Below are 15445 nucleotides of genomic sequence, written 5' to 3' on the forward strand. Positions count from 1 at the left end.
TGAAAAACTGACATTAAATGCCAGTGACCATCAATGACAGTGAATGGCCTATCTTGACAGTAAATGCCTTAAATAGAACACAGTGGTAGTTTTGAGTAAAGTCACTCAGCTTGTCAAGAAACATAAGACACAATCTGTACCGTTCTGTACAAACTTCTGTTCACTTCTCTGAAACTACAGTCTGGCTGAGTTAACTGAGATGAGAATGCTGTAAGGTGTCACTTTGATTAATACACAGCCTGACATGGAAAGGTCTCATTACAGCTCACTTCTTTCCCTTTTTTTTTTTCCTTTCCTTTACAGCCAGACAGAGAGAGAAAAGAACAGAATACCAAACAACTCAGTAATACACACAAGAGTTGCAGGATACCATGGGATATCAGCCACTAAGGGAGTTTACTTTTATCTTGCCAAGTGAAACTTCCCAAAAAGGGATCTCTTTTGTCACATCCTCAATGGTCCAAGAGACCACCTAAAGTCAATTGCAGAGGCATTAAAAGCCTTTATCATTCATCTGCTAAGAACGTGAGACTCATCCATGGCTTCCAATAAACTACCATGAGGCATCCCAGAGTCTTTTCAATTAATAAGGACTTCTAAAAGAAACCACTTAAGTACACATGTAAGGTTAGTGAACACCAAGATCTCAGAAGATCTGAAATAACAAATGCCAGGAACTACAGAGAACTAGACACCCTTCATGCAGTAGCACCCCCTCCACACACACAAAGGATTGTGATACCAGTTACAGGAAATGCAGGATTTCAAACCACACACAAATGGAAGAAAGCCCTTAGGAATCAGTTACAGAAGTGAAATCAACAAATTCAGTCTTTTAAGTCAGCTCTTAGAGCATTATTTATTCTGTGTAAAGAAATAGGAAGAAATAGTATCATATGTTTTATACATAGACTGGAGGTAGGAATGGGGAATGAAATGAAACTAGAGTGCAGAGATTACAGAAAAGTGCAACCTGGCCTATTGGTTTATGAATAAATAAATGACAGGTAAGTAGGCTGAAACCTTGGGTTAGAGCTACACTGCAAGAACTTGAAAAATCAATCAATCAATCAATCAATCAAGCCTTTTAAACTCTTAGAAATGCTATGGACACGTAATTTGTGAGTCTTTTTTAATTCCTTCAAAATCAAAAATTGATCAGCAATGTCAAATTATTTCTGGCAGATTCTTACTTATAAACTCAGGGAGTTCTCCCTCCTTGCTAGAGAGCTGTACTGTGAAAGTACTAGGAAATGCAGTACAGCACAGGGTGTATTACCTTTCTTGTGTGCTCTCATTCTGGGCTCCTCAAAGCTGTGGAAAGCACTTCAACAATTCCAATTGTTTATCTAACTTTGAAATGCAATATTCTGCTGGCTCCAACTTACATGAAGTACACTTTATTCACAACCATAGAGAACAGCAGTGAAAAGAACGTTCAAAAATGTCACACAACAAATCAAAATCAGATCTGAGCCTTTGTTTCAACTGTAAACTGCAACTAACAAGTCTGGCAACAAAACAAAACCTTGATATTGTAACTTAAACGTACCCTACACCTATTAACCTAACACAAGTTTTAAGAGACAGAAAAAAGGAAATTCATCAGTCTCTAGTCCTCAATGAAGTATCTCAGGATGTCCGGCAAACACACCCTTAATGACTTGGCAGGATCAGATCCTCATTTTCTTTTTCGAAGCTAAAGATCTCTCTCAGAATAAGCTACTGCCACCAAGACTCCTGAAAAATTCTTGCCCTCCTCCTCAAGTCAAAATGTATAATCTTCAGAAATTTGTTTTTAGCAACACTTGCAAAGAGGGCAAGATATTTTTGAGACAACAGTCATACCGGATGCTCCAGTTGAGACCCCTTAACTGAGTCTCTTTCAACATTCTCTCAAAGTCGGACTTGTAAACTTCTTCAAACCGGCAACTTCAAAATGCTTAAAGCCTTCTGACTTATCTTCAAATAAGCAACTGTGATTTTGTCTATCAAGGACACACATCCAGACATAACAGTTTGGTTCACCTGGCTTAAGCTGTGGCCTGGTACTACTGAAGATGCCCAAGATGTTTCACCTGACAGATTAAAGCTCCAAAAGAGTGGATTAAATAATACCAGTATTCTGATAATCGAGTGCGATGAAGGAAAAACTGTGAGGCCTAGTTTAAACAATTATTTGTTCCATGAGCTTGCAAAAGGCATTTTCACTCTCCTTTGCTACATATTTTCCATGAAATTATACAGGGGACATCCTGAGAGTCAAACTGAAGATAAGTATGATTAAAGTAATCAGCAACTTCTAACTTGGTCCATTTCTTCATATCAGACAGCCCCTATGAAGACCATGACTATTCATTTATTAAACTCTGGGAGAAATATACTAATGATAATTAACGTCTACAAGCCAAAATACATGTGCTGTAACATTTTGCTGAGTTAGCTGAAAGCTCCTCTTACAGAGATGTGCCACCAACTTCTAACACCGTTCAGAAAGTCCATGGGTTGGTGCAGAACACCTAAGACATTGGTAAACTCTGTAAAGCACCAAATAATCTCTTTACATTTGCAGTAAGACATATTTAATGAAAAACTGGTCATTCCAAGCACCATTATTTAGGGATTTATTAAGACAAACTAAGAAACATTCAAGCATATAAAGTGGTCTTATGTTCTGAAGCGGCACTTTCCAAACAGCTAATTTAATTTGCTTCAAAATTAGCAACAACTACAGTATGGTAGAACATTCTATTGTGAAAATTTCATGGTAACATGTCAAAAGATATCACTAAGTCTAGTAACTAAAGTCCTAAAATACAAAAACAACAGCCCTCAAAACTCCTATTGTAATCAAATATTCAAAGTGCAAACAGTACTGTTCATTCCAAAGAACCTCATTCAATATTCTATACGTTTGCTTCATTTCAATCAGTTACACAGAATCTAGTCCAAACCCAGAAATTAAAAAATGTGTATTTGACAACTCAGTACTCAAATCCATGCCTTTTCTTTTCTGTCACATTCCACAATCACTTACAGAATCACAGAAGTGAAGGTTCCACTGAAGCACCTCAATCTCTCCAGGAATAATCACCTGACTTTCTTTGCCCAAGCACAAGTAAGAGACTGTAATTTTTGAAACTTACCTGTAACATGCCAACTATTTCCACTTTATTAAAAAAGATGAAAGAATGAAGTGTTGATAGCATATTTTCCTCAAAAACTGAGGGAGTGGGTAGGACCATATCTTGAATATACTGTACTCTGTATGTCTGATGTATTTTTTGCTTCAGCTCTGGATCAGATATAGGTATCACCTCTTTAAATTTTGCTGTTTTAGTCAGAAATTCCCTGTGTTTCCGTGACTGTGATAAAGACGGATCATATTCTAGGCATCCAATTACATCCATTATACATTCCTCGGAAAACATGACTTCAAAAAGTGCAGTTCTGTTTAAAAGGAAAATTCCCTTAATAATTTCGTATAAGTGGTGTAGTCCTTCAATGTTCTCCAAGTCTTCGCACACATGAAAAATTTCTAAGAGCTTCTTAATGTAACCCTCATTTTCCAGTGCTAGTGCGAGTTTTTCACGACGTAAGGGTGAAGGCAGTGAAGATGCCACGAGTTCTGCAATTTCTTCTAGTCGGCTGAGTTCACAGGATGGCAATTCTAGACCTGGTGATGACATATCATCAAAGCGCTCCTCCTCAGATTCATCAACAAGATCCTGAGTAATATCGACAGAAGGGTCTTTGCCTTGAACCTGCAAAATAAGATGTGTCAGAAAGTGGAGTCTAACTTTACTGAATGCTTTTTAAAAAATACTATTTAAGTATCACACATTTTTAATTTGTACGGGCAAAATAGAAATGCAAATCTAGTCTGACATTGAGTATAGCTGGTTTCTTCAAATAGAAAGTTTTATAAAACTGTTTCTACATTAGACATTTAACTTTATTTTTTAAAAATGGGAGGAAGAATAAGGAAAAAACCTACATTTTCTGAGTATTTCAAATAAAAACAGAAATTTGCAATTATTAATATTGATGGCAACTTCTTCCTAGACTACTGAACTAAGCTGTTTGTTTCCAGTCTTTATTCTCTGCAGACAGATTTTCAAATGCAAATCAGTATTATATTATTCTAGTGATAGCTTTAAACATTTATCTATAAGCTGTTAACTGCTCTTGATGCTTTTCAAAGCTTCCACTACCTCAAAAAGAGGAGAGAGGCCAGTCTTGCTAATTTATCTGCTGTTTCCAGTTTTGGAGAACTGCAAGTCAAAATCTGTCACTGTACATCTTCTAAATACTCAACAGAAACACAGAATCTTCTCTTAAGAACAAAAATGCTCAAACCAACATTGACAAAATAATAGAGGAAACCGACTGTCAGAAAAATAATGCACAGGACTTGCAAATATCTCTCCAGAGATATGAGGAAACTGTGGAAAGTATGAATTAGTAAAAAAATGCACAGATGCTTGGGCACCAGAGTGTATCAGCTTTAATGACATCTTAATTTTAGCATCTGTTTGGAATCTGATGTCAAATTCAGAAAAGCACTGCTGTGCAGAACACTAGAAGGTACTGTTGTTTTTAATCTTCAATTCAGGAAAAAAAAAACCCTGGGAGAAATAATGCTTCATTTATAACAACAAGCCTACACTCAGAATGGTGCTAAACCCCACATATTGTTCTGCTCATACAGCAGCAACCACTTTCTCTATAAATGGTATCAAAGCTTTCCTTTTAGAAGAAGTTTTAATGACTGAGGAAGCTGAAGATCTATAAAGTACACTAGACACAATTACAAAGCATGGCCTGAAAACAGGATATAAAGACACTGGCTTCCTACAAAAATATTAGATCTTTACATGAGGGTGAGGAAACTGGGCTTCTTATCTAAGTGTTTCCTAAGAACAAAACTTCCCCCTTTTCCCTACTTTGTTTCTGTCCCCAGCTTTTGATACATTGACTGCTAAGGTTCTTGGAAATGTTTCTGTACTTATTTATATAAGCGATAAACTGCTGGAAAGACTAATTCTAAAAAAAAAAGGAATAATCTATATACATGCAACAATTGTGAAACCAGATTTCTATGGGGTTGTTTCTGAAATCACTAAGAACAAGCTTCAAAGGAGTGGGGAGAGCTAGATGCTTGTTAAGAACAGAAAAGGAGTGCAGAGAGAGATATAGAGTATTTAGAGAAATCCCACATATTGTAGCACAGAATTAAGAGAAGTACTAATACTTGGAAGGAAGAAAAAACCCAAACAAGTACTGAGAAAGTGAACTAACATCAGTGAATATATTGATTCAACTCTTTTGGGTTAATAGTTATTACCCAAATATTATTTACAAACAACACTGATTCAGTGACTATAAGTCATCTGGTTGTAGTAGTAAAACATATGTTAAAATATATACATGCTCGGTATACATTGTTTGATTTCTTAAAACATTATTTTTAACGTGAGGATACAGGGATGGAGCTATCTCCTACTATCAGATTAATCTTTCATAGCCTGGAAATGTTTGCATGGAAAAAAAGTTCTGAGAGAAATTCAATATTCCCCTCACCTGAAGCAGAAGAATGAAAAATGGAGAAAGAGAAATTTAAATAAAATACAGTTTTAGTATATATAAAACCATTTATTGCAATATATTCTGTAAGAAATACATCATAAAACTCACTAAGAGCTCATATACATTCTTCTCTCCACAATAAAGCTTCATAGGTAATTTTTTCCCTTATGGCTACCCTGAAAAAAGTTTACTATGACACTAATTGTTAATTTAAGCATTCATTTGGAGCTACACTTTCTTGGGCAAAAATAGAGCTAAAAAGTTATGTTGAAAGACCTGAAAATGTTCTAAGAAAGTACCCAAAACTTAGATTAGGTCTGTATTAAATTTCTGGAGGAAGGATAAAGTTTTTAAATTGAAAAATGCAACATTTGGGAGAGCTGGCTAAAATGTTAGTTTTTCCTTTTTATCTACTATTGTTCAAACTCTCAGAACAGCATGTAAGTTTTGAATACAAACATTTATATTAATTAGGTTGTCTCAATTTTACATTTATCAAACTTACCTGACATATTTTTTCCCATATTTCATCACAACCTGCTTTTTCTTGAAAGCTAAGTGCCAAATCATAATTTTCAGCTTCAGACCACACAATCAAGGTATCCTTTAAAGAGAGGAAGAGTATTTTCAGGCAATATATTCAGATTTTATTAACCTAAATAATGTTTAAAGGGTAGATTTTAAAAATAAAAACAGCCTGACACCTAATAATGACAGGACAATATTACAATACAAAGGTAACCATCACACTTAATAAAATTTTTATATGTTTATATGATTAAAAACATTCCTGCATAAATCAGAAGTTCCAGAAAGATATCAAAAGTTTTTGTTCTTACTTTATGTGACCGTAATACTATAAATCTCAAAAAGTTTGACCTAGAAAATGCACTTTTACCTCAATGCATTCTCTAATAAAATACAGTAACAAAAGCAATGGGTTTTGTGGGGTTTATGTTAGGGGTTTCTTTAATGTTTCATTTGGACCACATAAAACTGTAGGATGAAAGTTACAGGTTTTTTTGTTTTTTTTTTTAATTTTTGTAAGCCCCAGAAGACACTCTGCTAATGCACAGAAGAGCTTTTTAAAAGCTAGTCCCAAGATGGCTACAACCTTGACAGAAGAGAAGCACCACAGTTCACTGCCTGGAACTACAGGCACCCACTGCACTGAACCACACATGAGAATTTCACTTATTCCAACTACAATTCTGGAAGGAAGTTTTGCCCTAAACTTTTAGAAACTACTTGAAACCATGCTTAGCTATGTCCACTTCCTAGACACTGAAGCTCTCATCAACTTACTAGGATAGTTCAAGAGTTTATCAGAGCCCTCACATTGCATGCAAAACCAATAAATGAAAGTGGAAGCTGCTGGAAAGAGCAATGTCACACACTGACAAGGTATTTGATGAAGTAGTTTACAGAGAGCCTACTACTCGTAGAATAACTGATAGAAAATAAAACTCAATTAATAAAAGAAGAAAATAAAATCAGCATTGTGTTCAGGTACTCAGTCACGTTTTATTGTTAGTCTTTTATCTTCTTGTAACAGCTGAAATATAGCCACAGTAAATACACATAGCTCCATGAAACTGCTTTATTTCAGGCAAGTGCTAAACCATGCATTCACTCACTAGGACAAGAGACATGAGAATTTTTCTTATACATAAAATACAGAATTTCTACTTCATTAAGTACAGATTTTGCTTAGAGTGATATTAAAATGAATACTGACAATAAAAAGAAACCATACATTTAGATTTTGCTTTGCACTTACTAGAAAACACCTTAAACTAAACTGTAATCTAAGCAGCACAATCAGCCAGCTCCAATGGAATTGTCAAGCAATACAATATAATCAATTTGCCATTACCAGAGCAGCTATACTGCTTCAGAGGCACTAACGGCTTTACCTTGTAAATGGCAAATAGTTTACCTTTTCCTTTTCCAAAGGGTTGAGGAAGAGGTGGTACACAGAAGAAAGGGATTTAGGAAGACCACCTCCAAAATACAAAAGGAAGAAAAAAACCATAATTAATAATTTATTCTCTACAAGACAGGTCATGGAGCAATTTCTCTGGTAATAACAGATTGACAGCACCTGGTACTGCTGACTCAAACAGAGCAAAAAAAAATTAGTTTGCAGAAATCTGAAATGTGAAGGTCTCAAACAAATGTTTTTCTCTTTACAATCTTTAAAAACAGTATGTACCTTACTGCATGTTAAGTGTAGGTATCAGGTTCAAATTCTAATATATTTCTCTCTCCAACTGCATCTCTGCTGCAGTAATTTTCAAGGCCACTCTCTCCTTAGTTTCACACTGAGTAGCACTTACTTAATTAAAAAAACCCAAGCAACCCTAACATCAAGTTTTAAGTAGATCCTAGCAGAACTTGCAACATTTCCATCCAGGTGAATTTGGTTAAAGTAAGTCATTTCCAAAAGACCAAAATGTATTTTCTTCTTGCTAAAGAACACAACTAACAAATGGGGAAATGACTAAAGGAACACTATTAAGTGCAGTGCTATTTACATTAAGTGCTTAATAAACAAAAGCTCTAAGTCTCTGAATAAAATCCAGCAACAGATCAAGACAGAGAAAGGAAGGCAGGCAGAGAAAAATAAAGAGAAGACAGAAAGTTAAACCTGCTTTTGAAAACGCAGTCACAGATGTAGAAAATTGTATTTGGCCATATCATAGCAAATTTTCCCTTTAACAAGATCATCTACTACTAAATATGAAAGTTCACACCTCCATAAAGTCTTGATTTTTTTTTAGTTATTTCTTCTTTGGAGAACAAAAAAAATTGCTTAAAGAAATAATTTGAGCAGCAGAATAATCATTTTCCAGTTTGTTTAATCAGTATTAGAAAAGTGTTTTCCAATTGCCACATTAAAATTTGAAATTAGTATCTGTTGTCTTATCAACAAAGGTTTCATATATTATGGTTCCTCAACAGAAGTCTATCAATTGCTACTTTCTGAATCTTTAGTGAACTGTATTTGTTTGCACAACCTTTCTTGAATGAAAGGGCTTTTAAAAAGAGAACATGAAACAGAAAGCACTCCACTCCATTATGCAATATACAGTTTTAAATTCTTTAAATTTAATAAGTTTAAATTCACTGTTAAAGCAGAGAGTTGTGACTATAATTTCATTTTGTTAATCCTACAAAGCTTATAATCATCAAAAAGAACAGTACAAGACTTATACACGTATGAAGAAATTACTGAAAGAAATTCTAGATGGAGTTAAAGCCAGAAGAACACATCAGTAACAGTCTACCAGTCTACTTTCTGTTTATTTCATTATAAGAAATCTTTGTACATGCTTGATCTGACATTTCCTCAGTGTAAATTGAGTCCACTAACTACTCTGGATCTCTCAGCTATGGAACTGGAGTTTCTGTTGCTTCTGAATGTCAAATATTACTTCTTGAAACTCCAGAAAGCAACTGAAATTTCTTAAGACTGCCTCCTCCATTCAAAGAGAAAAGAGGAGTAAGGATAAACATGCTTAGTAATAGTGGCTATTGGTTAGAGAGGAGGTAAGTCTTGCACATTACATCTCGATGAGCATAAAATCTTCAACTTCATTTGATTCACAATAGCAGTTCTGGCTCAGATGGAGTGAAGGCATGTCCTCTGTTGCTGCATTTCATATAAAATATTAGCATCTACACACAAGAAACTGGATGGGATAATTAAAGCATCTAAAAAGTGCTCTTATATTGTTCTTTGTCAACAATTAAAATGTGTAACAGGAGTATTAAATCATAGCTACATTGTGTTAATGGCCACAAACCTGGACAAATGTTTTATTATAGAAGGATCTTATTGAAGTTCTCTGTGACAACCTCAGCATTCTAGCTCTTCATATTTTCAAGATGCATCACAGTTCTTGGCAAGATCTTTTTTAAACAGGGTGATAATCAAAAGCTATTTATGTAGGGTTCATAATCTTATTCAAAGATTAAAAAAATCATTTGCTGCTTTGCAAAAAAATATCTTGGCAGTAGTGCCAGTTGGAGTTGTCATCGCTATCTTAGCCCATAAAAAATCTGCTGTCTCCTTAGGATCATTTACATGAATTTGTTTTCTGTTACAATAGTGCTCATTATGACTGTGCACGTAAAATGATAAATTTTAAAATGTAACCAAAAGTTCTGAGTATGGCCTCCTTTCAGGAGACCTATGTACTTAACATTCCCATAAGGAGGTATCAATCATATATCTATGGGTGAAGGATAGCTTTGTACACTCTAATTCTTATAAGGGCACAGCCCGAGGCAAAAATACAGAATACAGTCGGTGATTCCTGTGCTGCTTCTCTCTCTCTGCTTGCTGCATTAAGCCCACATGAAGCAAATTTTGGTTAGTTAGAGGTTTTCCAGAGGCACTGCTGTGTGCTACAGTTTTATCTGAGACATCATGCCTCAGAAGCTAACCTGCAATAATTTAACCCAGGAAACAGTGGCAATTGCACTGAAGGATAGGGTTTAACATCAACCCTATGACTTTTCATTTTTTGAAACTATTACCAAAAGGCTTCTGACTTTAAAGTTCTCAATACATACTATCAGTCTAAAGTTCTTGCCACAGCACTCACTAAAGTTCAACTTTTACTAGACATTAAATCAGTTTTATTTAACTATTAGAAAGCTGATTAGTAGGTGTCTTGTACAGCACTCACACAAATCTCCAAAGCAAGGTCTGGGATTTCATAATGAAGAATTTCAGAGCAACTAGTATTCAGGATTTGACTCTGCTATGATTAACAAAACTCCTACTATTTTACAGTGGACTCTCACTACTGTTCATGTCCAGGGACAGGTCTTCTCCATAGTTCCAAAACATTCTCTTGGCAGCTCTATGAGATTTAATCTACACTCAAGTAGTGATGCCCTAAACTCGGTAAGTATTTCATAAACTCTTGTTTTCACCTTAAAAAGCAAATTAATCTCTCCCAATTAGCTCTTACATGGTTCAGGCTTATGACACTTTTCTGGCTCACACAAGGTTTAACACAGGCCATTTCTTCCCCTTTTGGACTGCCTGATTGCTAGTTCCTCATCTAATTCCTTAGATTGTTCACAGTCATAGACACTTCCCTGGACATGCCAACCTACCTTTCAGCATCTTGCTATCTACTTCCAATCAAAAGTACAGCTTCACAATTTCAGGTTTCTGTTTATGAAATAAACTATTTACACTACCCAAACTTTTAAAGTTAAATATAGAGCTAGTGTGGTAGGTTGTGGCAGAATCTTCAAGCTAAGAAAACCCACCCATGTAATGTAATATAAAGTTGCAATTCTGCATTTGGTTTCACGCACTTTTTCACCTAGAAGCTGGTTATCTGGATGTGCTAACAATTTACTCAAAAAACTGATTAACATGTCAAATGTATACTCAGATTGTGTTCTACTAGCTTCTGTGAAAGCTCAACAGTCATACACAACTTTACAGTTAGTGATTTCATAGCTGTATTCACATAAATCACATGAAGTGAAATCAGTTTATTAGTTCTGCAGTAGAAACTTGACGTACTGGCCATACTCATCATAAAGTCCTGGGGTGACTTTATGATGCTGAATTGTATCCTTATTTTTCTGTTTAGCCCACAAGTAAGTTTTGCCCCCTTAAAACTAGATCTGAGAGTGAAGGGGGGGGGGGGGGGGGGGGGGGAAGAAGGAGAAGAGGTGGAATGTCCGAAGTGCCTGTATTCAAAACACAGAAATAAGAGCTTCAGCTTTTCTCTCTCATGGACTGTGCTGCCTGCAGCACAGAGAAGTAGGAGAGAGTTCTCCTTTGTTTTTTAGTTAGTTTTTAGCTAGCTGAGGCAGAGATGTTCCCCAGACTGTGGCTTTTCTTTTTCTTGGAGCTGATCAGTTCTGCTCTGGAGTGAAAACCCAGAGAAACACTGGTAGCTTACAGCCATGGCCCAACAGGGCCCAGGTTGTGGCATTTTCCTGCACAGGAGGGACTGGTAAGAGACTGAGTGAGCCGAGCTACAGCCCACAAAAAGGATTTTCTGAATCTGCCATCTCTTCACAACAGCAAGAGGTTTTATTGTTTAATATTATTTTTGATGCTTGTAAATACTTTGCTTGTTAAATAAATCATTTTCCCACTTTTCATCAAAGAAATATTTTCCCAAATCAGCTGGGGGAAGGGCTGTTTGAATCTGCTTTCTAGAGGGACCCCTTTGGAAGTTTCTTCCCAAATTTGTCCCTAAACCAGAATACTCAGCAAAAGCAGAAAAATCAGAATATTCAGGAAAACAGAAATGAAGGAAATGAAACCTGTGTTAAAATGGATAAACCCCACTCCAAACCCAAGAGCAGCCCACCCTTCCCCTTGTTTATTCCCTCAACCCACAAAGCCACACACACTTCCTTACTATATTAGCTACAATATGCAAAAATTTTATTGAAATAGTTTCACTGTTGGCTTGCTTGTCATGATAGCAAGGAAATGAAGTTCATCTTCTCTGACAATTCAGTCTGTGCCCTTTGGGATAGTTTCAAAACTTGGATTTTTAATCAACAAGTCTGCACTCTGTTATTCAAGGATGGCCACCTTCAAGTTACATAGCTAGCAGTTAGTACTCTGGATGAATTTTAGCTTTTTATTCTTGTGAGGAACTGGAAAAGAGACTTCAAATGCAAAGGACACAAGATACCTCTAGGACAGAGGCAAGACTCTGTAGGTGGATGCTGTAAATAACTCTTGTATCAGGTACAGAAAGGGATGCAATACATACTTCATCGCTCTGTTACAGGATGCATGTGGATGTATCTAAAAAAGCTGAGGATACAAGTATTTACTGTTCTATTTCTAAAGCATTGCCAAACTATACTGAAAAGCTCTAGCCCAGTCCACACCCCTATCAGGTTTCTCCCTAGGTAAATACTAGGTGTATAGAGGGGTTTTTAATCATTTAGGACTGCTATAGGAAAAGGTGTTATTCTAATATACTAGTGCAATTATTTATTTTCTGAATATCACATGTTTATTTATTTTTTGAATATCACGTGTTTAAGAACATCATCTTTGTAACTAACATTCTGAAATTTCAATGCCTTAAACCCCCCCAACCCACAATTAAATATCTTCTGCCTTTACTAGAATATTAAGAAAATAACCAACAACAGAACAAAAAACTAAGTTTTCCATGTGTGACCCAGCATTGCTTTGTATAATGAAATTCCACTTACTAAACAAAATTCGCTTTTAAGGTGAATGCTACTACTTACCCAGTAATTAAATCCAGTAATATTCCATGGCAAAGTTATAGGACCATTATTGTAACATTTTAAAATAAAAATGCCAACAAAACACAGAGCTGGAAACAAAAATATAAATCAGGTGCTCATGTGGCTGTACTGTGCATATTTTGCTTTTTCTGAAGAAGTTTCTGCCTAGAAATACTACTTTAACATAAGAAATATTAAGTCCTTTTTTTGAGCCACAGGACATTAGTTCCTCAAGTTGTTTTCTGTCTAGCTTTTCTCCATCACATGCCTTACTTTCTTCTAGTTCTTGTATAAACAGTGATGAGTTTGACAGGAAGTGCATGGTTCAGAGCAACAATGAACTTCCACTGGTAGCAATTCTATGTTGCAGAATCAGATACATAAACCTATCTCTCTTTTTGCAGAAAACAGCTCTTAATTGTGACAGACTAATTAATTTGACTACTGAAAAGGTAGTAAAAAGATGGTCTACGAATTTCATGCTTTAATGAATTATTTCAAACCTCCAGATGGCAGGTAAATCTGGGAAGACTGAGAAGTAGACTGTACAAACTGAAGTATCTCAGGTTGATGTACAAAAATGACTCCCTGAGCAGGACTCAAGATCTCCCAAGTAATCTTTCTCTCCAAAGGCAGAAAGTTGTATTTACTACCACAAAGGGCAGTCACTACTTTCAACACTCAACACCAAGAAATATAAAGCAGACAACTGGGACAAAATCATACTAACAAACTCAGCTTCACAGGTTTTGTTGGGGTTTTTTTTTTTTGTTTTGTTGGCTTTAGTTTCCAAGGGAACAGAGGCAGCAAGGCAAACTTGTCCTCAGGTCTTCACACGAGTATTTTGATAAATTATCTAAGCTATGCAGTTATTAAAACACACATATGTAAACCAGGAGATTACATAATTTGTGATATCAATAATTACTAAGACCATCTACTTCACACTCGCACTAGCAGATCAGCATAGGCAGAAGGTCCTTTCAACAGTGGAAGGACTTCACTGTTTATCACTAAGGTATCTATAAGCTTCTTTTGTTGAAGGATCCAAAGCAACTGGCATAGCAAGGCTCCCCCAAGACCTTAGTACACATTATCTCTTCTTGCTTCCAACCACAGATTGTTTCAGTCAGTCCAATAAGACTGCTTCTTCTTACAAGCCTCATGTCAGCCTAGACCAAAGTCAGAACCCATCCATTTATTCAATCAGATATCCAGAAGTTGCATGTTGTGTCACAGTAGAAATGGATACTACTATTGAAACATAAACTTTAAGGAATTTAGAGATTTTAGAGGAGCTAAGATTTTAGTTAGAAATAAGCCTTACTATAGTTAATTAAAATAATAATAATAAATGAGTAGGCCTTGATGAAGTAAGGAGTTAGTAGTTAACTAATAATTGATTGCTTGTCAGCACAGTGTTTAGTTAGCTGGGTTTATAATGAAGAATATAGAAACTGACAAATAGCTTTTAGGAACATAAGACAATTGTAGGCCTCCTCTGTTCTGAAACCAATTGAAAACAAGGAATGGGAGTTCTACCAAGAGTTCATTTGTCTTATTTGCACTGAAAAGGTAGAAAGGTCAGAATGAGGAAGACTTCATTTACTTCCTCATTTTGAGAACCCTCCCCATGAAACGGACCACCGACCCATTTCAAGGAACAAACTATGAATGCTTAATAGTTTTTGGAGTAATTAGCATAGGAAGCGGGGAATGGGATGCACCAAAACTATGAATATGTATTTGTACTTTGTGTATTCAATACTTGTATGGATAAAAAGACTCTGTAATCACCTAGAAGGTGCGGTGTGTATTTGGGAGCTATCCTGCACGCTGCCCGGCGTCAAATAAACACACACTTTCTAACTTTAAACTGTTAGAGAGTTTTTGTGCGTCGCAGTTGGATATCGGTACTAGATCAATATCCGTATTTTTTCAATAAATCACTATGTACCCCTTAAAATAGGTTCATCCTCACAATAAAATTCTGAGATAAAAGCCTGGTAAGATCACAACACTACACAGCTACTTTGAAGTTTAAAGCCTTAGATTTCTGGGAGAATTTTCTTGAAATTTTCTATGTGCAACTAACAACAGCAGGCAAGCTCAAAAGCAAGTCTTTTATCTCAGGCTGCAATTTCACTAGTAGTGAGGTGACCTAAGTGACCTTCTGAAGTCAAAAAGAAAGATCTCACTCACTCTTCCATCTCAGTTCCACAAACGGATCTCATGTAAGATGGTTTGAAAGTTCTGCCAGCATAGAGAGCTACCAGCTTTTGAAAAAGAATTTAAAGTACCAAGCTGATTTTCTTGTGGTTTAGTAAGTTTAAGCTGTTCAGAGTTCTAGGAGCAGAGCTGGAAAAAAACCTACTCTTTCAGCTGCTAAGCTCCAAGCTTAACTCATATGGAATCAGGTTTAAACTCTGAACTTACCTTTTACTAAGGGAAAGGATAACCAGGCTACAGAGCAGATTTAATACACACACACCAATAAACATTTGGTATTTCTAAGGCTTGGAGTGGAGCCCCATATTCAATTTATATTAGAAACTGGTTCATATTTGGTTAAATACGAACAATCCATCTGCAA

General features: G+C 35.9%; 1 protein-coding gene across 2 annotated transcripts in view; it reads right to left on the bottom strand.

Moving 5' to 3' along the window:
• Positions 1 to 15445, bottom strand: part of PPP4R3A (protein phosphatase 4 regulatory subunit 3A) — a 41331-nt gene that overhangs the window by 15970 nt on the left and 9916 nt on the right. The window contains exons 3-5 of one of the 2 annotated variants that reach the window (XM_085582278.1): positions 7529 to 7593; positions 6095 to 6193; positions 3147 to 3764 (exon numbers count right to left, since the gene is read on the bottom strand). In XM_085582278.1, coding sequence (XP_085438404.1) covers positions 3147 to 3689 — 543 coding nt within the window. In that variant the 5' untranslated portion in view covers positions 3690 to 3764; positions 6095 to 6193; positions 7529 to 7593. The remainder of the gene's footprint in view (positions 1 to 3146; positions 3765 to 6094; positions 6194 to 7528; positions 7594 to 15445) is intronic. The other variant, XM_021531945.4, reaches the window with a different exon arrangement.

This window comes from Lonchura striata, chromosome 5 (assembly GCF_050655825.1).
Source record: "Lonchura striata isolate lonStrDom1 chromosome 5, ASM5065582v1, whole genome shotgun sequence".
Taxonomy (NCBI): Eukaryota; Metazoa; Chordata; class Aves; order Passeriformes; family Estrildidae; genus Lonchura; species Lonchura striata.